We start from the raw sequence: 27,121 nt of genomic DNA on the forward strand, positions 1-27,121 counted from the left end.
ATCTATGTTAGTGTGGTGAAATGTGTTTATCTTGACCTGAGCAATAATGTGATATAACTTTGTCCAGAGAGTTATGGGACACCCTGAGTAGTTGGTTTTCACATTTGGCGTGATCCTAGTCAACCTTTAATCTTCTATCTCCAATTTTCTTATATGTGCAATAAATATTACCCATCCAGAGGTTTGTAGAGATCAGTGTTTAATCATTTGGTGGGACTTGGTTCACTTTGTTGTCTAAGAATGATAAAAATCTTGTTAAAGTAAAAATTAAACCTTGAATAAGAGAACTCTTTGTACCAACATGTCATTCTTTTGATAAGAATTCCCTTCTTGCTTTCCACATTGGTGTCAAGGCATATTATACAGTTTGGAGAGGACCTTTTTCATGCAAATATGAAATAACAGAAATCTTATGTTTTATAAAAATAGGTAAACTGTCTCATTACAATAAAAATTAAATCGTATTAGCCTATAGCCAATTTCTTAATAATAACTGTAGGTTTTCTGTAAAATGAAATCAGGTAAATTAAAACACTGACAAGTAAAAAACACTGGTAATATTGACATTAAAATTTATAAAAATAAGAAGTAAACAAAGTCAAGTAAGTGAATAATTATTTGTTATCTTAGTTTAAAATGCACTCTGCAAGTTTTTCATGATTTCCCGTCGCTGGTACCACACTTCTTTTTCACAAAATTTGGAGAAGATCACTGGACACTCGTATGTTACATCCTCTATGCACAAAGTTGAGTCACCCTGTTGTTCAAATGTAAATGATGAAACCGAATCCACTGGAAAATATCAGACATTAGTGAGAAAACGGTAATCACTATCATATTACATCCACATCATATTACAATACAAAAATTGAAAAAATCAAGCCATTTCATTTTATTTACAGAGGTGCAAAAAAGTATATGTTATAATGGCTTTATTGGTTCAAATTATAAATTAAACAAACAAAATGCAAACTCAATGTTTTTACATAGTTAGAGACTTTAAAACTGAGATTTTAGAATTTAAATCACATGAATTGTTGATGTAATAACAAAAGTGGGTTTATGCCACTTTAATGCAATTGAAGTACATTATTTCATTTTTATATGTAGTACCAACAGTAAAGTTACCAGGTTGACCAATCCTTCACTTGTATCGTTGGGTATAAACGCATCATTTGCAAATTGTCAGTCACCTTAGATTAAAATTAATACAAAAATGTACATATCAAAGATAAAACAAGTTTTAAGAAACAAATTCACTACACAAATTAGTCCAATAATATCAATTTTAAAAGAAACTAGGATAATTAATTAATTAAAGGCCTGTTTCACAAGCCATATATTTCTAAAGCATTTTTAAAACTTTGTTCACTATAAGTGTATCATCTTTTCATCCTATAACAGTTATTTAGTGTTCTAAAGGTTAACACTGTTTACCACAGCTTCTGAACAGACTCCATGAACTGTGATGGTAACTTTATGTTGAACTAGCAGTTCCCCGTGGCTTCACGTATACCATTTAATTTTGAAAAGCAGGGACACCATGACCATATTCTTTTTAAATAGCACTCCAAACAACTTCCAATATCTCATAGTATTTTATTTAATAGCTCCAACGATTTAAAGAACAACTTAACTATTTTAGGCCAGTGTGAAAAAATGTTGTATAAAGGAGCCTAAAGTCCAAGTCCTTAGCTTTTCAGTTAACACACTTCGATGAAATAAATTGTTGCATTTTACTGCAGTTGCTTAAAAGCCCGATAAAAACAAACCCAGACAAAGGAAAGCTTCTGGACGAAACATGACATTTATAAAGTGTAACTTATATTGACAGATACATGTACAACAACAAACATTACCTGTTTAAATGTGTATAAATTATTGTACTTACTATTCTTGACCTTGACAGGTCACATAAAACACAGTAAAAACACATTTATTATCTGCTGATCAAGCCAAGTACATAAAAATAATAGTGTTAAAGGAGTTTTCTAGAACAGTGGGGCCCAGTTAGATTTTCAAAATGTTCCAAGTGTCCATGTAAAATTTTAGTACATGTAAAGTTCAGTATTTTACTTGATTGAGTGTGATTGGGTAAAACAATATTAGCTGTTTAACATATGTTGGTTTGACTGAACATTCATAACACTCATAAGTCTCAAAACATCCTTTGCAGGGAGGACAATGGAGATTTTTGGTAATAATTCTAATACATTTTTATAGATACTGAAGTTCAATTTATTAGTATCATTTGAGGTATCATGCTGACAGAAATGTAGTCTAGAGAGAACATGTCAGAGCCCAAAGTATACCAGAATCTATACACCTCTCAGCAAATTTCTGGAATATTTTGTTTTTTAATTGCTATAACTTGTTTATGGTTTAGATTTAGTTGTTTACATGAATTTGGGTTTCAATGAGGTCAGATGTAGAATCTCTGTGGCCTCTGGTTACTCATTACAGTGATGTCATTTCATTGTGTTAATGAGGTTAAAAGGAGCACAAGTCATTCTGGGGTGCCCAAGCCTATATGTTCAGAAAAAAAAAGATCTAAACAAATTTAATGGGTCATATTTGTGTACATACATTATTTATAAGATAAAACAAAAGCGACATAAGTATCAATGACAATTGTTTAAATGGTAATAACCCACACATTAATAGGTATCCTGTGCTAAAAGTAATTTTTAAAATAATTGTCCATAAATAATGTTAACTTGATTTAAATTATGCATAATTTTATTTACTTACCTTATTTATAAATAAGATTAGTATAAAAACACTGTATTAATATTAGCGATTGAAAGTTATTAATAATTAATTTGTTAAGTTAGACTGGAAAAAAAAAAAAAAAACCCAGTTTAAAATAAACATGTTAATTAAACATAGAGAGAAATTGTTAAACAAATATAAAATACTTACACTTTTAAGAATAGTAGGTAGAATATGCTTAAATACAATAATGTGTACAGTTAAGAATTCAGCAAAAATTGTTATCAATACCGAGTTTGTTTAGTAAGTAATGCGTTATTATATGAGTATACAAGCTAATCCCTTTTAAATTTTTCATTAATTTTTAGTTCTTAAAAAATCTACTAAGGCATTTATTATATTCTTATGATGCTTTTCTGTTTTGTAAATTGTTGTATACTCTAATAGAGAGTTAAAACTTATTGTTAATGGTTTGACAATGAGAAGACCTTCCCTTGCCAAATTTGAATCTGATTTCTGTAGGAGCTCTACAGAGTTGAATCTATGCTTTGCTGCTACCTTAACTAATGGTGGATTGTGTTAATCTAGTAAATAATTGAAGGGTCGCGAGCAAGAACAATCAGAGTCAATTTTTTACACGAAATCGAGTTTTTCAGTGCCATTCGATAGCTTAATAGAAGTAGATTTCTTAATGCTATTACAAACGTGCAAAAACAATAGAGTCACTAAGTTTTTCAAAGGGAAAGATATAAGCTAACGGGCAAGAAACATCATAGTCCATGCGGCGGCGCACAATAACAATCAGAGTCAATGTCGCTCCCCTCCACCTCACTCTAACTCAGATTCAGTCAGGTGCTTTGTTGTTTTGTTTCCAAAACATAACCCTACTTTAGTGGATGTGTGAATGTTTGTGCGGACAAGTTTTTCAAGATTGTTAGATTATTTTACTGTTAGTAAACGCTATGTTGAGTGATATAAGTGGAAGTGAGGGGGAGGAAGGGACTCATGTTGGTTTACAAAATGAAAAGAAAAGGAAGAAAACGGGGAAGATGAGCGACGTGATGAAAAAACTTCGTGCAACTACTCATGAGGTTGGTGATGATTGTCAATGTTCTCGTTACAAGTGTTTTCACGTTGTTTCACCGGAAAACCGACAACGTATCATCAATAAACTTTAAACGACTAGGTGATTACAACGCACAAAATCAGTACTTGGGTGGTCTTATATCTGTTGTACCTGTTAAGCAGCGCCGCAACCGAAATTCCCAAGAAGAGGCTAATTTCAATCTTTCTTCTTATTGTTACCGTGTTCGTGCATATGTAGATGATAATTTACAGGACGTTACAGTTTGTTACAAAGCATTCATGTCATTACATGGCATTGGGAACAATCGCGGTTCAAACCATAAAGAAACACCTTACTAGTTTTGGAGAGGTCAAGCCAGATGGGCGAGGTAAACATGCAAAACAGATCTAATGCTGTGTCCGAAGAAACAAAAGCAAAAGTAATAAGTTTCATTCAATCCCTAAAGGGTAGAAAATCACATTACTCTTTGAAGGACACATCAAAATTATACTTACCTGAAGAGCTCAATAAGTCTAAATTGCATAGAATGTACAATGAAACAAATAAAGATAATACTGTTGGGTTCACTACATTTCGAGACACTTTTTGATAGTAAATTCAATATTTCATTCGGGTACCCAAGGAAAGATACGTGCAGTACCTGTGATGTACTTAAAGCAGAAATTTCTGTTTTTAGAAGAAAAAATCAATGGAGCGGATGACAAAAAAAAACTAAAGATACATTATCACAAGATCTAACAAAGAAACAAAAAGAAAAAGAAATTCACCTGGCTAAAGGCACAAAATTTTATTCAATTAAAACTAAGTGCAGGAAGGAAGCAAGAAGAAAAAGAAGAATTTGAGGCCGTTACGATGGACTTTCAAAAAAATTTGCCTACACCAAACATTACAACATCTGACGTATATTATCGACGCCAGCTCAACTTTATATCATTCAATGTCCACGTGTTAAAGTGACTCTACATCGTTGTTTTACACATACGACAAAACCGTCGCCAAGAAGGGAGCAGATGATGTTTGTTCAATGCTTGAACATTTTTTTTGACAATGTACTAAGCTTGAATGTGCGACATCTTGTTCTGTTTTGCGACTCGTGTGCAGGACAGAACAAGAATTATACCGTCATACGCTTTTTTACATCACACAGTTGTGGACAAGGACCGTTTCGATAGTGTGAAAGTTGTGTTCCCCATAAGAGGTCATTCGTATATGGAGGGAGACAAAGACATGAGCGTTGTAAACTCAAAATCCTACACAGAGACACAGATGGACTGGAGGGATGTGCTCAGAAATTCGAGGGTGAAACCTTCACCTTTCACAGTAATAAACTGTGGCACTGAGGTTAATTTTCAAAACCTGGACGAAGTACTTTTTCTGACAAGTACGTAAAAAAATGTCCCATCCCCAACGAGACCTATAAGAGTACTCAAGATTGACAAAAATGAACCAAGATTCATGCTGCACAAGGTCTAACTACTTTGGTAGTTATTTAAAGGCTGTCTTAGTTCCTCCAGTGAAAAAAAACAAAATTCAAGAAATCCTAACAAAAACAACTCTCCAAAAGTGCTTAGTAAACAGTAACAACGGACCATGCCTATTAAAGCGGCAAAAGTGAAAGACCTTTTAACACTTAAAACAGTTTTTGACACACCAGGAGTCAAAAGCTTTCTATGAAGCGTTAGTACCTGACAGTGAATGTTTAGAGGAAGCCTCGGACGGCGAGTTTGCAGACGACCCACTCATTGATGAGGCCCAGTGACGGGGAAAACCAATCAAGGTCATGACTCTTTTTTTTAAATATTTAAAACAACCTTTTATTGTCGTGACTTAAAAATGTTTACTATGTTTGAAATAAACTAAATACTATTTGTAACATGTTTGGATAGTTATTTTTAGCTTTAGACCTTTTTAATAGTAGGTAGGCGACGTTAAACTTTAAAAAACTGTTTTCTGGCAAACTAGGTTCAGTTGACTCTGATTGTTCTTGCCCGCGACCCTTCAATTGTGGCCATTGAGTGTTTAGTATCAACCTCAAAACTAGATAATTAAGAGTCACTCTAACACAGTAGTCCCTCTACAATCTGGCCCTGCGCCAGTTCGATTCCCTCCGTAATCATCTGGCCAGTAGACAAAGGAAGGGTGTCATCATAGCCGTCAATTTGCGATCCCAGCTCATAACGACAGTGTATTTAACTGCATTGTTTTTCTGTTTTTGAATACTGTATATACAATAGGGGAAGTTATGAGATATTTTGGTGATTTTATTTTTATAGCTTATTGTGACGTACATAATATATTGGTGGTTAGTATTTGTAGTATGTTAAATTGATAAATTTTGTATAGTAGATTTTAATATCAATAAAGTCACAGTGAGGTTGTACTGTTCTGTGACTTTATTTGTGGTTTGAAATATCTGATATTGGAACAGCATTTTATTACTATTTTTTTTATGAATCAGCGGTTCAGCCTTATGAACAAAACTTTCTTAAAGTTGTCTGTAATTTGAAACTTGGTTTGGACCAGGTGTATAATGCCAACGAAAGTGAACTGTTTGGAGGCTTTTACTAAAAAAAAGAAGCAGTTGTGCATAAGGCTGAAGTTAGTGCTCCAGGCCGATAAGTTTCGAAAGAAAGAATGACATTTATGCCATGTTCTAACTTTTTTATTTTAAGACTCTATTGTATATATTCATGAAAAGAATTGACTTTTTAAGTAACAATAAATTCTATTATGTAATTTAAATTTGTTTTTCAAGTGAACTCCATTAACCTGGCTTTTTTACTAACATGACAAAATTATTGATTGGATACCAATTCATAGAAAATATTGATCAGTAAAATGTAGATGCAAGATGCAAAACCCATGAACATTGAGAACTATTTCATGCTAAGTAACAGACACATTTAATTAATACTATAACTGTGTTACTAATATATTTTATTTCTGTTAATAATATAAGTAACAGCTCAGTCGAACACTAGCTGTAATGAGAAGTTGTATGGAGCTCTTCAGGCACAGTGTGGAGGTGAAGCTATGACTCCGAACACAAAACATTACCTTCCCAGCTCCTCAGGCCTAGAAGATTACAGTTACTTGTGATGGAAACAGGTGGAAAGTAAATAAACTGTGTGCCTTTAAATACAGATTTCTACAAGACATATTTTCTGAGTCAAATGGTTATTTTTCTGAAACCAAACAAAAATAAAGGATTCCAAATGAAGCCTTCCTTGAGATGCCTTCCGGATGCACCCAAACAGTCTATTGCCTGCTACCATTGCTCTGCTCTGCACACTTTTATGATGTCTCTGTAGTAATAAAATAGAACTCAGAATTTCAGTATCGTTTTCAAAAATAAACTGGATGCGAATCTCTTTAACATAACCTAAATATTGTCAATGTTATTCAGTAACATGCTGGTGACCAGTCCTGAGTAATTGACTAACAAATTAGCACTTTACATAAAAAAAAAGAAACAATACACAACGTACCACAGGCAAGTGATGTATATAAACATGTTCTGTGAGTCGACTGTATAATGTAACTTGTCTTGGAGAGAGGTTTAACTTGGTAATGTGCCACTGCATAATTCTCTATGGAAGGCAGATGAGACAGGAACTCTGTGTAGTGAACTGTGTACTTCCAGTGGTCGTAGTTCCCACTCTCTGCTTCTATTGAAAATTCCTTGCTAAAAATAATAGACCTTATTAATTAAATTAAAATTTAAGATAACATGTACTATCATGCCAGTTTAATATATATATATATATATATATATATGCTAAGGTGATATATAGAGCCGTACTAAGATATAAAAGGAAACTCTTTTATACTAATATCTAAAAATTTGCCCTGTTTCCTACAGGCTTCATCATACATAACTCAACTTATCCATGGCATAGCTTGGATAGAAATAATAGTGGCTTTTAACGCAAATATTTACAATTTTACTTGTTATTTACTTTGTTTTAAGGTTACCTGATTATAACAATTACTTCATATGTCTGTATTAAAAATATTTTTTCAACTCCTTGTCAGACTGTACAGGAACAGAATTGAAGGAGTCTATGGAAACATCCATATCATGCAACTGATAACTAGCCAGTATCTACAAACATTGAATAATTTAAGGAAGCTATATTGCGACCTGAAGATCAAATAGATACAGAGTATTTCTCCAGGGATTGTTCGGTCTATTCCAAAGATAACTGCCTCGAAAAGTGTCCATCTCAATATTATCTGCAAATTCAAAAATTTTAGAAAAAGTTTTTGAAGGAAGAGAAAATTTTGTTAAAAATGCAATCAGGTTTTTTTGTGTCCAATCAGGACATGATGTTATAAAAGAATTTTTGAAACTTGCCTAATGGTTTTTATTGTAATACTTATGCTGTGGTGTCGACCAGGTACACGAGAAGATAGTTATGTAGACTGACTGTCAGTGTAAAACACATAGTTAAGTTATCTTTGCACTAGCCATCGCTACTTGTTCAGATGGCTAGTATTTCCACCATTTCATTTATTGTAAAATTGTACAAAGTTTGGAATAAAATATTTCTAATTCTTAATTTTTTCAAAATCTATGAAAACTGTCTCACTCAGAAACATTGATGTGGTAGAAGCAAATTGCTCAACACAAAGGTACTCCTAAGTTTTCTCAACTATGGCATGTGTTCAGCTGTTGGAAAAGTCTCACTCAGAAGCACTGATGTGATAAAAGAAATTGTTCAACCAAAAGGTACACCTAAGTTTTCTCAACACTATGGCATGTATTCAGCCTTAAAACACCCCACCCTCTCCATACAGGTAACAATCGGTCAGATGACTTAAGCCGAATGGCCGGGGCTGAGTTGTCTCGATTGCCTTAAATTGTGACAAAAAAGGCCCCTGACACACAAAATGACCAACTGGCAGACTAGGCTCCCTTCCCAGAAATCAAAGGTACAGTTTGTTTCTGTAATTTTTTTGATAATTTATATTAATCTGTTTTGGTAAATTTTATTTTGTGATGTCATCTGAAATGGAATACATCACATAAATAATGGTAATTTCTGATTATATATTACACTTTTTCCAAAGATCGATTAATAAAAGTACCTGTCTCTATTCTTTTTGACAAATTTTACAGATATCTTTATTTAACTGCCTAATAATGTTTGGAAAGATTATAAATTGGTGATAAAAAACATTAAAACTTTGAATGTTTGTTGTTCAATATCAATTTTAGGTCAATATTTTTGTAATTAATTAACAATAAAAATGACTCTTTCTCACATGGTTGGATTGAGCCTTTTCAAGTTGCTGAAATCTGCGACATACTCCCACACCTCTATGGCTTCTGACTTCTTCACCACAGCTTCAAATCTCACATTGTACTGAGCTTTATGTAGCAGTAACCATAGTACAAAGCCCACCACACACCAGAGTATCACCCTCTTCTTACACCAGATCGTCTGCATCTGTCAACATACATATATATATATATATATATACACATTGTAGTATCTAGTTCATATAAAATATAACCACCCACACAAGAACTGATGTCTTGGCAATGAGCTGGTGATATTTAATTAATTGTAATATAGTATAGTACAGCAAATGGTGTGATTTTTAACATTAAGTCAATAGTTTTAAAAATAATTCAAGTTAATAACAATGTGTTTGCTTTTTAACTTGTCAAGCGTCCGATATTTATTGGACAGTTGACATTCAACACACATGATATTGGATATCACCAAAATTTAGCTGGCTTATGAGATTTCCAAATGCCACAAGTTTGATGGGTGAACAAATCTGCTAAATGAACAAACCACATACCTTGCTTGCTAGTTGCATTCTATTTCATTGTCTGTGACAACAGTTTAGTTGCCAGTTCATTAATTAATTGTTGAGCTTGTATGATTGAAACCTCTTGTTTATTGTGTTATTTATTAATTTTATCAAATCTAAAATAAGAATTGCAAGAATGATTCTCGATCTATAAGATACAAAGAATGTTTTTGTGAAGTCTATCTTTTTACCTTTTAGTATTGGTGTTATTTTGTAGTACATAGTAAATGTTGTGTAAATTCAAAAAAGTATGTAGACCAGTGTTAGGAGATACTGTATATGTATATATAAGTTTCATATGGCTTTGAGACTTATAATACTTTAAACTAGTTCCCTGCGGATGCCATTCACCTCACCAAGTACCATTTTCAATACGAAAAGCATGTTTGAAGCATGAAGTCGTTTTATAAATTCTCAAAAAGTTGCAGGATTGGATTTTGTTGTATCTCTGCTTCATCTTGAAATATGTGTCCTTTCAGCTCACATTTGATATTGGAGGTAAAATAAAGCCAATATCAGGTAGGATAGGCTGTTGTAGCTACAGCTTAGCCTAAACTGCTGGACAAGTTGTGAGCTAGAACTTTATCATCACAGAGTTGCATTCGCCCACTTTAATGCATTTGACAAAAAAAATCTCATAACCAATTTAACACTTCATGACAGTATTATTTAGTGACCATTTGACTCTTAGGAGGAATACAATAATGAACAGTATACGATACCAATCTGGATAATTTCTGAATAGTCCTCGTATGTATGAGAAAGTATGTTAGGAAGTGATTACGTAGCAGTACAGTGATTTAGCTATACTTACTTCCTGTATTCATTAGAGAATTCTTCAAATTTGTTCAATGAGGTAAATAATTAGTGTTCAACAAAATGTTTGCGTTTTTAGGAGCAACAAAAATTTTTTTAATCCTTCATAACTGTTTTAAAAATATTTAAATAATGTACTACCAACATTTTTAAATGTATATTGACAGTTACATTTTTATTTAAACTATTCTATATAAAATTACACTAACTAATGAAAAATTAAAATAACAGAACTCAAAATTATCTTCAAAAATACGAACATTATATGTATTATTATCAGCTCTACAGTATATAACTTATATTAATACATAATGTATGTATTAATATGTATTTCTATTGAAGTGATATTGAATAGTGGATCCCTTTAAGATAATGTAAAGAAGCAATCGCTTCTCAACCCATTAGAAGTAACAAAATGATATTAATGCCAGAGATGGTAACTTATGGGTAAAAGTTTACAACATGCCATGTATCACATGAGGAATGTTGGTCTAATCCTTTCTCATACCTGATGATCTCTGGTGAAACGATCCAATGAACTCACCTTTCCCAGTTTTATTAAACACAAAAGTGATAAAGAAGAGGAAGAAGAAAAGAGTGCAACATTTTTAAATGCTGCTGAAACTTTGATGAAACCTCAATTTATCCAGCCAAGACACAAATAAACATCCTAATCTACTTTCTTCAATCGTGACGACCTGAAATCCACATCAAATAACATCATTTTATAGAAGCAGATATCTGAGGAATAGATAGATGCGCCTTATACCAAACTGAATGTAGAAACTGTAACTACCTCAATCTTCTTAACAGATAAAACAATACACTAGAGTTGATAAAAGACAACCTCCTGAGATGTGGCGTTTTCACCCGATATCAAGAGTTGTATGATGAGTCCAATTCAATTCCGTTTTAAACAAGAAAAATTATCAGCAAATGGTAAGAAACAGTTTTTCTAAACATTCTTGAAACACTTTAAACTCTGCCATGACATTGCCAACGCAAAGTGAATCACACTGTTAAATTCCTTTTCTAAGTCTAACTAAGCCAGGTAAAGATGATGCAACTTCGGTTTCGCTTATGAAAATACTCGTATAATGGTTAGGAGTTTCATACTGTAATCGTAAAAGGAAATTGATTGTTCACTTCATAAAGGTAAAGCAAAATCTTATACAGATGCCTAAATATTGCTGAAGTGTTTAAAAGTTACCTGGTTAAATAGAATAAAACTTCTTAAAAATAAACATAGTCCTACTAACCAATGTATCATCAGGGATACTAATGAAGCCAAGAACAAGGCTGAATTATGAGAGATGCTTGAAATGCATTTCAATTCTAGGGGTAAGTAACCAAGCTGCTAGGGCGCAGGCAAACCTGCTGAAACAGAGTTGGTCTAAAATAAACACCAATGCTCAGTTTATCTTCTTTCGAATCAACTCCCTATAAAGAGAAATGTTATTGACAACTCAAGTATAATTTATATGTATTTTGGTAATGGGCACTGTTAGTGAATAACAATTCAGTTATGGATTATTAAATCATAATTCAGTAATGGATAAATCTAAATAATCAATGCTATTACTTGTATTTATCTACTACATCTTTTGTAACAGATGCCTCTAAATAATTGATTTTATCAATTGGTAACTAGATTAGACTCGTATTCAATACATTAATAGGCCACGATTTTTTATAACTAAACTGGTACCTATTTTGTTAATTAACTTAAAACATTCTCAACAGGTACCATTTTCTTAATATTGAAGCAAAACACACAATTTAAAAAAAGTTTGATTGTATTTGTCATAAACTACTTGCAAAGTTTTGTATCTGTAGCTTTACTAGTTTTCAAATAATTATTTTTGATATAAAATAGCAGCTAGTGGCTAAATGATACATTTCTCAACCATGTTTATAGTACATTTTTTGTTTGGAATCATGAGTACTATCAACCACACGTTTTTGACACCCTGTATATTAGCAGTCAGTACCTTTCATAATTAGTTTTGCAAAGGATTTGTCATTATTTTAAATTTCAATGTATGCAAGTATTGATAAAGTTGATCTGCAAATAATTCGCCTAAAAACTTCAGTTTTAAATCTTCTTTAGCTCCCTCAAAGAAAATTCAACTCTGAGTATTGGCTCTGAGGTAAGGAATGATATTACCACAGCAGTTAACTGTAAAAGTATTGTATTAAATATGATTGAAATATTATACTTTTCACAGACATGTAATGATTGTTTGATGGCTTTACACACTTCACAAAGAATTGTCCGATAGGCTAGTATCAGCCTTCCTCTCATTGTTTGAAAATATTAAACATTTCATCAATTTAAAAAAAACAAAGATATTGTCTCATTACAATTTTTTTTAATCTAATGTAGATCAATATTCTATCAGTTAATTAAATTTGATAATCTCGATAGGAGTGTGCCAGACTATGTAGGTAGGAGCTTGAGAATGGAATGAAGGACATTTATTACACCATCAAACTTGCCTATGTAGAAATTAAGGATTATTCAGAATTTCAAATCTATAGCTCAAAACTGAGCTATAGTACCGTGCACAAATGTGCAAGACATATTCTGCAAAAGACAGGCATATATGTAAACAAACAGAGAGTAGAGGAATTTAATCAGCTCCCCAGCAACCCAAGATATGCAAACTTTTAAGTCTATAAAATTTTGTTAATTCTAGAGATATGCAATGGATAGTTAGGCTTCACTAATCCTCAGCCAAATCCCATGATCGAACATGGACCATTAGGCCTACAGAAATTAATCATGTCTAAATAGAAATTAAGATTCATGCAAATTTTCAAAACTGTTGCTGAGAGTTAAGTTTCACTAACATTCAGCCAAATTCCATGATAGGCAATGCATCATCGAACTTGATCTTGCCTATGTAAAAATGAAGTTCAATTCTTTCTCTAGATATTCTGTGAGACAGACATACAAACTGAGGCATCTTTACAGCTTCCTTGATATATGCTAAACATGCATAGTTTCAAGTCTATAGCTCAATTCAGACACAAGGTATCCCCTTGAGTGTCTTTGTTAGCACAGCCAAATCTCATGGAGGGATGTGCATATCACCCAACTTGATGCTATGTATATTTCAAGCATCATGGACAATTTATAGACTATACCAAAATTAGTGTTCAAGATATTGTGAGGACAGACAGACAGAAAAGTATTTTACAAACCCTGTCTCAGCCAATTAATTAGTCTGTCTATATAAGTAAGTTATAAAATATCTATTTCTATAAAAAATTACATAGCCTAATAACAATATATATAATTATATATATATATATATATATATATATATATATATATATATATATATATATAATTATATATTTCATATATACATATGAACTATTTCAAAAAATATAATCAAATATTTTAACATTAATTAATATTTTTGTGAATAAATTTATATTATATTTATATGAAATTAGTGAAAACATTTATAAAAAATAAAAAAATAAATTATAAACAAACTAATTAGTAAATAGTCCAATTCAGAATAACTTATGTTAAGAAAATAACCTAGAGTAGACTTAAGTTTTCATCTGGTACTTAACTCTAAAAGGACAGGCCTTTCCAAACATTGACCTCAAATTAACTGAGCTGACAAAAGATAAAAGTGGCTGAGTTGTTACTTACTGTCGGTTTAATATGTCACACATGTGGTGATAGGAATTCCGGCGATAAAAACATTTCCTCTATGCCTATCTCCTTCCCACCAACATTCAGCTCTGCCCTTAGATTGCAGTCAGTCAGTCCAGTCACTGCACTTTGGTTGAGAATAACCTTGAATCAGACTATCAAACAGAACTACAACAACGACTAGACACAACACCGCCGTCTCGTATGCACTGCCCCTTCCTTTCTACAGCCCAACACTACTTGCCTGCCGACCGGCTCATTTCGTCTCCACAAGAGCCCTCTCCCCTCCACCCACTATCTCTCTGTCTCTTCACACGAGCTCCTCCCGTTTGTTTTCAATGGGGTGATCGTGACAGGCGGAGAGAAAGAGTGGGGGGCAGAGCCGAGCAGTACCGATAAATCCCGAACATTCCTGACAAACCCTGTACATGCGGCTGATAGCGACCTCAGTTTCGGAACGGTTCTGATTTCTATTATCTTACAAATTAATGAGTCGTTTTATATCCGAATTAATGAGTCGTTTTATATCCGAATTAATGAGTCGTTTTATATCCGAACATATCTGCAAAACATAGAAATTATATCGAATTAATTATATTAATATTGAACTTTCTTTATAACTCTAAAGATACTTTACAAAATGTGAGATGGTGCACAACGAATAAAATGTCATAATCTAGAATAGAATAGAAAAATTATTTATTTTCTTGAAAATATGTACAATAGTAAAATTATATAAACATCATTTATACCTTAAGCACAAACACAAACATTGCTCCTTAGTTGTAGACACAATTGACATGAGAATAAAAATAAAACAATGTTACTTTTTATTAAAGAAATATGAACATGTCTTTTTTTATTTTAATACAGCTAGGGTACATCAATAAACAAAATTCAAGAAAACAAAATAGGACCTCAAAAGGCAAGGAACTGCCTGTGTAGAGGCTCCAACTTTCTTAGAAAAACAAAAGAAAACAACACTCAAGCAAATGAAATTAACAAATAAATTCAAATACGATAAATCTACCCATTTAAACTAAGCTTTAATAAAACACTTAAATTTGAATTAAAAACACATTATATAATTTTCAAAGTCTAAAGCTAATTCAGTATACATAAAATGCCATAAATATAAATTATAACCATATCCAGTTATCTTTTTGTGATATTGGAATATATTCAAATTAATAGGACAAAAGCAACATATTATAATGTGGAGTCCTTAATTGGTAGTAAATAAATTAATAATTACTTAACCAAAAACATAATTATAGAAATATGACAAAATCAATGACAACTACCTGACTTAAATACCTAACATAGCACGTGAGAAATAAGCTAGACTTGAAATTGTGCATGCAACTTCGACCAAGCCTGATAAGTGTCATTTTGTGTCGTCTGGCGTACGCGATTATAATGCTGATCTGATCTATAGTACATGGAAATTATCGAATAATTTCTAACTAATAGTAATGTAACCTACAAATTATATTTATTTGATTAAGGCAGTTGGAAAATGCAATGAACCAAATATAATGTTACGAAACAATTATATTGGTTTACATTTTAATACGAAAGATGCAATTAAAAAACTCAACATAATTGTTGATTTTGTGTTTGGAGACCCTGAAGATAAATTCTTTAACTACTATGCTAAGTAGGGCTCTTTTTAATCCTCCTGGATGTTTAATCCACCCTCGAATGTTTTATAGCTACGCCACTGAATGTAACGAAGTTACTTTGTTACATTAGACTTCCTTATGTCTTTTTTGGTATTTCGATACTCCGTTGTATTGGTTTATTTGTATGTAGACAAGAGTAATTGCCTGCCATTAATTACGTTGTAAAATCACGGTTCAATGAAATAAATTTAATTGCGCTGCATCCTGCAGCATCCAGCTTTGAAAATGTAATATATATATTACATTTATACATATACATACATATACATATTACACCACCAGGCTCTATTAAATTCAGAGGAGTACAGAGCGAGAACGCGCGGACTGCTTATTCCACTATTCTAATACGCGGGCTATCTCTAGTTGGCAGGAGGGGCCCCTCCATCCCCACTTTTTCTCTCCGCCTGTCACGATCACCCCATTGAAAACAAACGGGAGGAGCTCGTGTCTCTTCACTCGCATGAAGACGCGACAAAAAAGAACAATGTACTAAGCAGTGACGCAACTGCCTGGGTTGTCAGTAACTAGGCGCTGAATTTCTAACTATGCGTATTGAATGAAGGATTCTAAGTTGCCATATGGTAATGTGTGAAAAAGAGAAGATTTTAGATGACGAGCCGCTACATATGTGAGGGGACAGGGGTGACCTATGATGGCCTTCCTAAATTATTAAATAATAAAATTAAAAAAAATGGTTAATTTTGTTTGATGAAATAAATTATAAAGTATACAAAATTGCTAATATTATGCATATGTTTTCCAAATGTTTTTATTATTTGTTTAAATATTTAAATTGTAAATCTCACAACTACTATAGAAACAGAATAAAAATTCAAATATGTTGAGCTATATAGTTTTATGTTTTAAATTTAATAAACTGCCGACATTAAGTAAAATTAAATGAGCCTTTTTTACAAATATTGTTTTGAAATACAAGCTTAAAAATACATTGTAAACATCGACTATATTTACTAATTAACTTGTTTTCTTTGTAAATAACGAGAGTAGAAACACAATTGTTCATTTTAAATTGATTTCTAGTTAGCTGTTTTTAATCATCTTATCACCTGACAGCTAATATTTCTTATTTTAATAGTTGTAAAATTAGACTACACTAAAAACCAGTAGTAAAACATATTCCTATCTACTATTACTCATTAGTCGTTAGTTACATGTTCAACTAATTTAAGGATACTTCACTTGATCAGACATGTAATTTTCATCTGCAAGTATACATCAACTTGTACGGATCGAATCGACTAATAGCCTCTAAGAGCCGTTCAAGATAATGGATAGGATCAAGTGTACTTGTTTGTGAACCTTTCTTTTTCACTAAATCTCTATTTAATAAATCATATTTTTAAAACAACAAAAACATGACAACAAACATGTTCTCTTTCCAATAACATGATTTGAAGTAAAATGCAATTAATTGATCGCTAGTCTATTTATTGTTTGTCCATTTAGCAGACACGAGAAAACACCGTTTCTTCAGATGCAAATTAGGGAATCTTCCCTCAATAACGAATTCACAATACAGCTGTATTCTTTTTTACATGTATTACTTTGCCTTTTTCTTTGTCTCCCATCTCCATCACAATTAATTTCTACTCGTATTAAAAACACGTCCACAACGTCAGCGTTTTTCCGGACTTTTTATTTGCCGTCGAATTTTTCAATGATCATGGCAAAAAACTGTAATCGGTTTAAAAAAAATCAAATGTCTAAGTATGAATAAAAAGGTATGTAGGCTACGAAATTTTGCAAAAAAAAAAAAAAAAAAAAAAAAACAATAAATTTCATCGTTTTTCAATTTCTCTTCATGTACCTACCCCAAGGAGTCACTAAAAATCAATTTACATTAAAAATTGTTATCGTGCGCCCGCTGGGTTACATGATAGTCTGAAGTATTTATTTAAGCGTGGGATAAAATTTAACAAACCATGACCGGTTATGAAAGATCCCGTGTATCCGATGGGGCACACGTCGTCGTGAACGTGTCACGCTACAAACATTAAGCCTTACAACTTAAGTTAAACTGTCATAATTTGAACTTGACACCCCTGCAATAAAGATGACAACAAAAACCAAAGCAGCTCATCTCAGATCTGTTCTTTAGTCCTCGATTAGGTTTGGTTCATTAAATCTTTGTACAAATTACAACTTAACATCGATGGTTCATTCGTATCACGTCGGCTAATGCTCGCTGGTGAAAACTAGCAGTTTCCCGCCGATAAAAAGCCAAAGATTAATAATGTTAGACTATGTGAAAAGGTAGAGTGGGTTTAGTTTTGGAAATTATTACGAAATAGTGTGCCGAAGGTAGTGAAACTTTAAACATAAACAATTTTTGGTATCTTACTAGCAGTTACCTGCGGCTTTTCATGCCATTTCGTAGGCTTTGCACGTGTATGAGAACTTGAAGTTACGTTTAGTTGGAAGTAATTATATTTATTTCCAAAGCCAATTTGTTTTCAGTTTACCTTGTTGCCACGATCAAGAAAATTTGTCAAAAGTTGTTATTTACTCCTGTATGCTCCTTAGTTGATTTTGCAAACACACACACACACACACACACACACACACACACACACACACACACACACACACACACACACACACACACACACACACACACACACACACACACACACACAATTTATGTCAAAAGACAACTTATATGGTTATATAACAGTCACCTTTTTTGAAGATAAGACAAATATTATACTTTTTTGGAAATGTTTATTAAAAAATAAATTTGTAAGCCATAAATAATTACAACAAATTATTATTTCCTAAAGAGTTGTGAAAGAGATCTTCTTTACAAAAACAAACTATAATTTGTAGTGTAAGGTGTATCTGATGTCAAATCGATGTTACAATTTTCACTTAAAAAAGGTCATTTTTTGCCAATTTTTTTTATCTCTTCAAACGAATACGGCTCGAATGGTGAAGCGGTACTGAACTTAACACTCACACTGTGTAATATTTTTAATTATATTATAATTAAACATATTTTGTATTTGATAAAATCGTATTAAAATATACACAGTAAATTTTATTTACGTTGTCTAATGTAATTTGAAAATGCACATAAAATAGTTCAGAAAACATTATTTGGTGTAATACAACGCACGTCTGCCGCTAAAGAACCCCTGGTAACGAAATAAATACGCTGTACTATTGTACAGTTAGAAGTTGATATTGCTTACAACCATTGCAGGCGTATCGAAAAAACCGTTTGATTGTTAAACTATCAATAGGCCTACTGCACTACATTACACATACTTTAAAATAATATAGATTTTAAAACACACAATAAATACACTTGGCATATAGAAAGTAATATCGAAGAGAAAATAAATGACTAAACTACTCGATAATAATTAAATAAATATATGTTTTACCTTTGTATCTGGCGATACTTCGATCACGTAGTTTTGGCAATAAATAAAGACAAAAACTGAAAATTAGGCATTTAACCATTCCAAAATATAGATATTTATATATTTAGATATTAGATATTTGTATCTAATAAATATTTAATATCGTAACACATTCTCGCTAAGAGCAAGTTTTCAAACGTTGGTTTTTAGGATTTATGTAACTGTGCAACAACAACAGCTGTCTGGAATATACTGCCTAACTCTTTTTTTTAATTATTGGTGTTAGTATGACCCACTGTGCATCACCTGCTGTCTATTGGATCCTTTCAGAACCACGTGAAGTATTGATGTTGACGCTAAAACCATAACAAATTAGAACCGCTAGTGTTTTAATTACTAGATCACTGTGTATCACCTGCTGTCTATTGGATCCTTTCAGAACCACGTGAAGCATTGATGTTAATGGTAGAACAATACCAAAGTAGAACCGCTAGTGATTCATTATTACTGGATCACTGTGCATCACCTGCTGTCTGTTGGATCCTTTCAGAACCACGTGAAGTATTGATGTTAATAGTAAAACAATAACAAATTAGAACCGCTAGTGTTTTAATTACTGGATCACTGTGTATCACCTGCTGTCTATTGGATCCTTTCAGAACCACGTGAAGTATTAATGTTAATAGTTGAACAATAACAAAATTAGAACCGCTAATAATTAATTACTGGATCACTGTGTATCATATGCTGTCTATTGGATTTTTTCAGAACCACGTGAAGTATTGATGTTAATGGTAGAACAATACCAAAGTAGAACCGCTAGTGATTCATTATTACTGGATCACTGTGCATCACCTGCTGTCTGTTGGATCATTTCAGAACCACGTGAAGTATTAATGTTAATAGTTGAACAATAACAAAATTAGAACCGCTAATAATTAATTACTGGATCACTGTGTATCATCTGCTGTCTATTGGATTTATTCAGAACCACGTGAAGTATTGATGTTAATGGTAGAACAATACCAAAGTAGAACCGCTAGTGATTTATTACTGGATCACTGTGCATCATCTGCTGTCTATTGGATTTATTCAGAACCACGTGAAGTATTGATGTTAATGGTAGAACAATACCAAAGTAGAACCGCTAGTGATTAATTACTGGATCACTGTGCATCATCTGCTGTCTATTGGATTTATTCAGAACCACGTGAAGTATTGATGTTATTGGTAGAACAATAAAAAAAAATTATAACCGCTAATAATTAATTTCTGGATAACTGGGCAGCAATGACGTCCATTGGTGATATAATTTTGTTACGCCAAGCTACAAAAAGTGCTCCAAGCATTATTTTTCTTTTCAAATTGGGACCACTTTCTAAAAGTCCAGTAGCATTTAAGGCACTGCCCACCAAATTTTTACAAGTTTATATTTCATACCATTCAATCTCTGTCAAAAACCATTTATGGTAAAAATACACCAAGGAAATTCTTATATAATTTTTAATATTTATCATCTAAGATAATTCGAAACATTTCGGTGTAACAGAAATACCCAAAAACTACAGATTTAGTAAATATACATTCTTAATATCTTTTCCTATTGATTGGTTATTAATAACCAGCTAACAAATTAATTGAAAATATGTCAATAAGAAAGGCTTATGGAATAAACACAACACAAAAAGTGGTTAGACGTGAGTTGGATGCAGTCAAGCACGTTTTATAGTTATTACTTATTTCGAAATTGGGGTTTTAACTAATATATATAACAGTTTTAACAGCACTGTCAAGTAAAACACCATTATAACAAAGAAGCGTAACAAAATTGGAAAATCATAATAGCCTATCTTTAGACCGACATAGCATAATTTTATTATCATGAGAGGATATTGATAATAGATTACATTCTTGCCAACATTTGAACCTATTGGTATTCCAGTATAGTAGTAAGATTGCTAAATTTAGGAACGACGTACAGTCGATCTTTGACAGATTTGAGAAAATGTGTTATCATTGATTTTTATTATTGCTCTATATATTGCTAAAACCAGTTATCTATGAAATGTTAAAAGTTGAAAACTATCAAAAGTTTAAAAACTTAATATTTGAATTTTTATTATTATTCTTAAGGATATGTGTACTATTTTTCCGTGCTGTACCTTAAACCGTATTTTTTCTGTAAGACACACAACTAGGCAGACGGAAAAATTATTATTTACATTCATTTATTTAGAATTAACTTACTATATTGTATCAAACAATCTACAACTTATAAAGATATCCAAATAATAAAATGTGTAATCTCCCAAATATTGTTTATGATGACATTTGACATTTTCGTTACAGATTGGTTCTTCAATTTCACGTCTAAAATATTCCGAAGCGTATAAAATTACTACAACACATTACCACTGTTTCAAATATCTTATGAATTTCATTCTCGCAATTATTTTATATTGTTTATTTAGAAATGAAATAAAACATTAGTTTCATTAAATTCTTCAAAATATTTGTATTTTTGAAAGCATTTGTATTTTGTATTTGTATTTGTGAAATAAATATTTAACACCGCCATAAAATGTAATGTATGTGGAATATAATTTCATGTTTTCGACTAAACAAAATTATGTTATTAATATTTACAATAAAATATTTATAATAATGTTCTTTTAGAATATCTTCCTGATATTGGATTTAATTTGTTAATCATGTTCTTTATATCATAAAGAAAAATTAAAAGATAATAAAATAACGAAGGGAACATGTATTTGAAGAAAACGCAATATTTTAATGGAATAGAATAAAACATAATTGTATATGACATATAAATAATAGTATATACATATCCAATTTAAAAGAAATATATATTTAAGTAACATATATGAATAAAAATATTTAAATTAAGTTAAATCAAGTTACTTTGTTTTTTTATGATAAACGTTCTCAGGAAGTTCCTTAACATACCCTACACATTTAGGTAAAGTCAAAAAAGTCACACATACCTGTGGATACAATACCGAACTTTCCCTTTCAAATTTACCTCTATGTACAATAACTTTTTGGAATCAGGCTAAAACGCAGCCTACAATACATCAACATCGTTACTGATTGGCAGAGCGCGCTCAGAAACTGAAAAGACACCTCGAACAAATTAATCAGAACTAGACTTTAACTGAAAAGAAAATATGCTTTATCTTTGAAGGAAAGAAAATTCCCCAGACAAGCATATCAGGAAATACAATTCATCTATAATTAAAAGAAGAAAAGTGTTTTATTGAACTTAAAAAATAAAATTAAATGAGATGAAATATCATATTTAAATTTTATGACATGAAATTTAGCGTAATAATGGAAATACGTGTTTTTAAACCACGAACAGAAGTAAGTCACTGTTAATAATTATTTATAAGTGATTTTGTTTCTATTGAATATAGGTGGAAAATCCGTTATGTCGAATGCAATACTAAAGAATTAATTTATACTAGTGTAGAAACAATTTCCTAAATTACTGAGCGTAGTAACATCTCTTATTCAGCCCAAGTCACGTTTGATTAATTGCTGCGATTTTTGGCACGGATTTATATAAGTCCCTTAGGTAGAACCACCCATGTGTGTAATTGTGTACTGTATGCAAAAATAAACTGTATATGTACCTGTTTGTATCAGAGAAATATTAGGTTAAGTGGAATCTTAGACTTATCCGAAGGACTGTCACTTAATCACGAGAAATATTTACTTTTTTACGTTACATAAATATATTCCTGTGGGACTTGGGAGTTTTTACCTATCTGGGTGAAAACCACAGGGCAACATCAATTTGTACACTATCAGCTTTATCCAGAATTAGACTAATATCAGTTCCCATGCTTTGTTCCTTTCCAGATCTTCCAGGACAATTCGGAGTGTTTCACGAAGTTTTCGAAAGATACTTAATAGAAGTATTATCATACAAAAGCTTTTAATTTCCTAAATGCCTCAGTGGGAAGATCGTAGAAAGGACTACTTAATAAAGTGAATGTCGAGTTAAGCTCCAGTTCACCTTTCTCTTAGTGCAGCGTCTTATAAGTTGTCATGTGTAGAAAACTCGTTTGATTCACAGTGCTTAGAGATCGCATCACACATCGTAGTGTACTCAATAGTGCATCTGATGAGATAATGAGAATCTCTTCACGTATATTACACTATATCTTGTGGTCTGGGTGTCTCTGATGTCGATGTAACGAGTTCATTTTGACCTTTTTCGTAGCCAACTTTTTTTGGATCTCTTCAGACGAACATGACTCCAGATTTAAGGAGACATGTCTGTGACAGCAACAAACCCCAGACGCTGCACTAAGAGGAAAGTGAACTGGATCCTAACTCGACATTCAGATTTAATTAACCCTTCCCTCCATAGCTACTTTACTTAATATTGGAATGGCAAAGATGCAGCTTCTAGAGGCTTCTTCTGGCTTTGAGGAATTTCAGTTGATTTGCGAGGGGTGTCAAGCTTCTGTACTATTTGGCTAGGCATTTAATACTTAAGTGTTTAGTTAGTATCTTAAAAAATTAAAAATACAGATTTTACTCATATTTAATTACCAAGTAAGTAATTTCATAGACATACTGGCAATTTGGATAAAATTATTTTACACTTTCTCGGCTAGATAGCTTACTTTAATAATTCTACATCACAGTTTATTTGAATGTGTTCAGTTAGTGACGCGCTGTGCAATATCTCACTGGGGAAACGGATGTAACAATTTTGTTTAACAATGCGCGGGTTCACGGGTTCGATTCCTATGGAGGTCAGTAAATATTTGCAGATGGGGTTGGACATAATTCGATTGAAAACAATTAGTACAGGTAACTGAATGCTTCTTAATGAAACTAACGACCAAAAGCTTAATCCTTTTGGACTTTGAACTATTATCTAAAAAAGCAACAAAACGACACAAATGACTGAAAAACAATGTTTCTCAAGTATTTTCTCACACACTATTTTTTATCACACGAATGTACTTTGTTATTAAATCCCCTCGTCTTAATTGTGATTTCGTGACTGTTGGATCTTAATCCGAATCAGACTAATGTCTTACTACGTTGCGACACAAGAGACTACTAGCTAGAGAAGGTAAATAGTCCAAAACGTAAACAGGGGCTACTATAATAAGTTATATAATAAAATAAAGCTAATCAATAAAGCAAGAGCAATTTTCGTGCATAGACCATTCTAAATTTAAGCTAATGTGAATGAATGAGTTAGGTAAACTAACGCATATCTGAAGGGGAAGCTAGAAATGATCAGGTATACGACAGTGTGTAATTGGAGTATTGTTTGAATTTTTCATCTTTCCTAGTCTTAATGTAAGTGAAACGTAAGTAAAATTGTATCTCAGAATCACTGATTTATTATTACATAATTAGGATAGTAAAAATGTAGGAGATTATAAATGTAACGTTATTATGGAGTGAAATTCCATAGAGCGTCCATTTCCTTGTCCAGAATTTCATTTAGATATCTGTCGTTGTGTCCCGAGACGAGAACTTCATTAATAATGCATTCCTGTATCTTCTGCAGCTACAAAAGAACGTTCAGCTGGAGATTTTCCAGATAATAAACAGCAAAAACATTTTCAGACTGCGATCAGGCTTCCAATTAAAATTTCAGCAAAAATGATGTTTTCATTGCAAGATAGAGAAAACAAGCCAAGGAACAAAATGGGTGCTGGAAGGAGGGGTGGAAAGCTCAAACAATGACAAATATTTGGCCGAGATTTCAATATGAGAAAGAGGTATTGAGGTGTTTTCTGATTGGTGGAGAGCGCGTCGGTGCGTTGCCGTCAGCCAATGGTAGAACGCGGTGCCGCGGCGACGTCGCCCGTCGTGTATTCCTTCCCTACAGAACATTCAACCGCTGTCACTGTATCGTAAACGTCTGCACTGCGACCATTTGTGACTTTAAAGTTATCAATGCAGTTCGTGGTACCTGTTTTGTACGTGATACACACAGGTGATGCTATCACCCAAAAATATTTGGAACAAAATGCACAGAAACACCAGAAACACAAGGGACGTTTATTGCCACTACAATTACTAGAAAGTTTATATATATAGAGTATCCTAAAAATTACTGTCAAGCAAAAGCCCAGAGATAGAGCACCCTTAAATGTACTCAAATAACATAAAACATGTTATCCGATTTTTTTAGTTTTCGAATTGTAAATTTTATGATTTTTTACTAATATCTTGACTGCTATAACGTGTTTGGCTATAGCTACGTAAATAGTTAAGATAATGCCTTGAATTTTTTATTTTCAAAACTACCTGACTGGTAAATGTATCTAACGAATTTAAATTTGTCACCATACATCTATTCATGGTGGCTTTAAAAATCATTGAATATAAGAAAACGTGAAATCCTCAACGATTTAAAAATCTAAGAAAGCAAATGAGAAATAAAAATCTTATTATTTTTTTCTCACGCATAATTTCAAAAACATGTAGGTCTATATTTATCTCATCATACCTGAAATTCCTTGTAAAACGCAGAGTTGAAAATTTCAATTTTACTGGAGGAGTAGAAAATCAGTTTTAACGTAATCAGTCACGCATGACTCCTATATTTTTTTCATATGTTTTATTAATCAAATACAGGTATTAGTTCTGTGTGACAACGCAGTACAATAAATGAGTAAATTAATTAAACTACACAAAAACAGTTTTTGTTTGAACAATACTATGAATTTTAACATTACAAAATTCAGATGATACAATCAATAATACAAACCGTTGGAATAGATATACTCGTAGGTACTCATACAATGATAAAACTCTTTAGTTTTAGCATTAAGCTGATAGGCTGACTATCTACAATATTATCAAACTGATTATATACTAAGAAACCATCAGAAAGAACCTGGTTATGTAAAAAAGATAAAAGTTATCTGAAACAGGTAAGGGAGATCAGTATCATATTTGTATCATGTTTCTTTTCCAATTATTTGTCTTTCTCCATCACAATCCAACCATTTTATTTTAATTTGTGCTTTATTGTGTTGAATTTTAATTTATTTGTCTACTTTAAAAATAAACCGTGTTGAAATACATGTTAGTGCCTCAATAAGATAATTTTGCCATTTTTGGGACTTAAAGTGGATGATAATTTGTGAGAAAGTAACTATATAATAGGCCTATGCCCGCTTTACTTAGAGATTATGCAGAAATGCATTACTTTTACGGGTATGCAAGAGGTAATGTTTCTGGAGCCGCCAGACTATACAGACAGCACGTTGTTTATAGCGGAGATCCTCAACCTGATACATTTCCCGATCAATGTACGAGTATGATTTTAAGAGTTCAAAATGCTTACCTGGAAGGACGGGTGCCTGGAGAAGAAGCTGGCTATCTTTTAGAAATGCGTGACCCTGATATCTTCGATTTTGTGCCTGAAGAATTGGTAGTAGATCTTCGAATTAGTGACAGACGCATACAACGTGATAAACGCTTTTTGACGGTATAGAATTTGCATTAACAAAGGTCGTCGTTTTGATTAAAAAAATGATAGATAAACCATTTTTACAGCAACATTTCATTGAGTTTTAACAAACTTTCTTCTTCCAGTAAAATTAAAATTTCCAGCTCTATGCTTTTATACACCGTGTATGTTAATTGAAAATGCATCTTAGCTGTAAATTGTATGTTACATAGACATAACATAATAAATGTAATACATTACATAAATATAACAAAACTACTGTAATTAAGAAGTTCCAGCCAACATTCTCTTTTTATATAGGAAATTCTCTTTTTATGAATGTAGGAACAACTAAAATCACCATTTTGGCTCAAATTAGGCTACGTATCTTTCTAACTATTGATACATGAAAATAGTGAGTAGGTTTATTACTTTCAGAAAGAAAAATAATTCGTTTTAGTGTCAAGTGTCCAT

General features: G+C 32.2%; 2 protein-coding genes across 3 annotated transcripts in view; one reads left to right on the plus strand and one right to left on the minus strand.

Moving 5' to 3' along the window:
- Positions 1-7,294, plus strand: part of LOC124372925 (protein bric-a-brac 1) — a 57,300-nt gene extending 50,006 nt beyond the window's left edge. Inside the window, exon 9 of the mRNA XM_046831344.1 lies at positions 6,759-7,294. The gene's annotated coding sequence lies outside the window, so the exon portion shown is untranslated. The remainder of the gene's footprint in view (positions 1-6,758) is intronic.
- LOC124372956 lies at positions 541-14,378 on the minus strand. 2 transcript variants are annotated; one of them, XM_046831372.1, is made up of 4 exons: positions 14,033-14,378; positions 9,068-9,252; positions 7,288-7,484; positions 541-792 (listed from the first exon to the last, which is right to left on the minus strand). In XM_046831372.1, exons 1-4 carry the CDS (start codon positions 14,057-14,059, stop codon positions 632-634), a joined length of 570 nt encoding a protein of 189 aa, XP_046687328.1. In that variant the 5' UTR covers positions 14,060-14,378; the 3' UTR covers positions 541-631. The 2 variants fall into 2 exon arrangements, with proteins under 2 accessions (XP_046687328.1, XP_046687332.1); XM_046831376.1 differs by having other exon boundaries at positions 14,115-14,377.
- Positions 14,379-27,121: the final 12,743 nt, after the last annotated feature.

Source organism: Homalodisca vitripennis, chromosome 1 (assembly GCF_021130785.1).
Source record: "Homalodisca vitripennis isolate AUS2020 chromosome 1, UT_GWSS_2.1, whole genome shotgun sequence".
NCBI lineage: Eukaryota > Metazoa > Arthropoda > Insecta > Hemiptera > Cicadellidae > Homalodisca > Homalodisca vitripennis.

Coding starts and splice junctions, on each gene's coding strand:
- LOC124372956 (XM_046831372.1), bottom strand. CDS start 14,059: ATGTTTGGAAAGGCCTGTCCTTTTAGA. Junction 9,253..14,032: donor GAAAGGCCTGTCCTTTTAGA/GTTAAGTACCAG, acceptor GTATGTTGACAG/ATGCAGACGATCTGGTGTAA. Junction 7,485..9,067: donor AAAAGGCTCAATCCAACCAT/GTGAGAAAGAGT, acceptor TATTATTTTTAG/CAAGGAATTTTCAATAGAAG.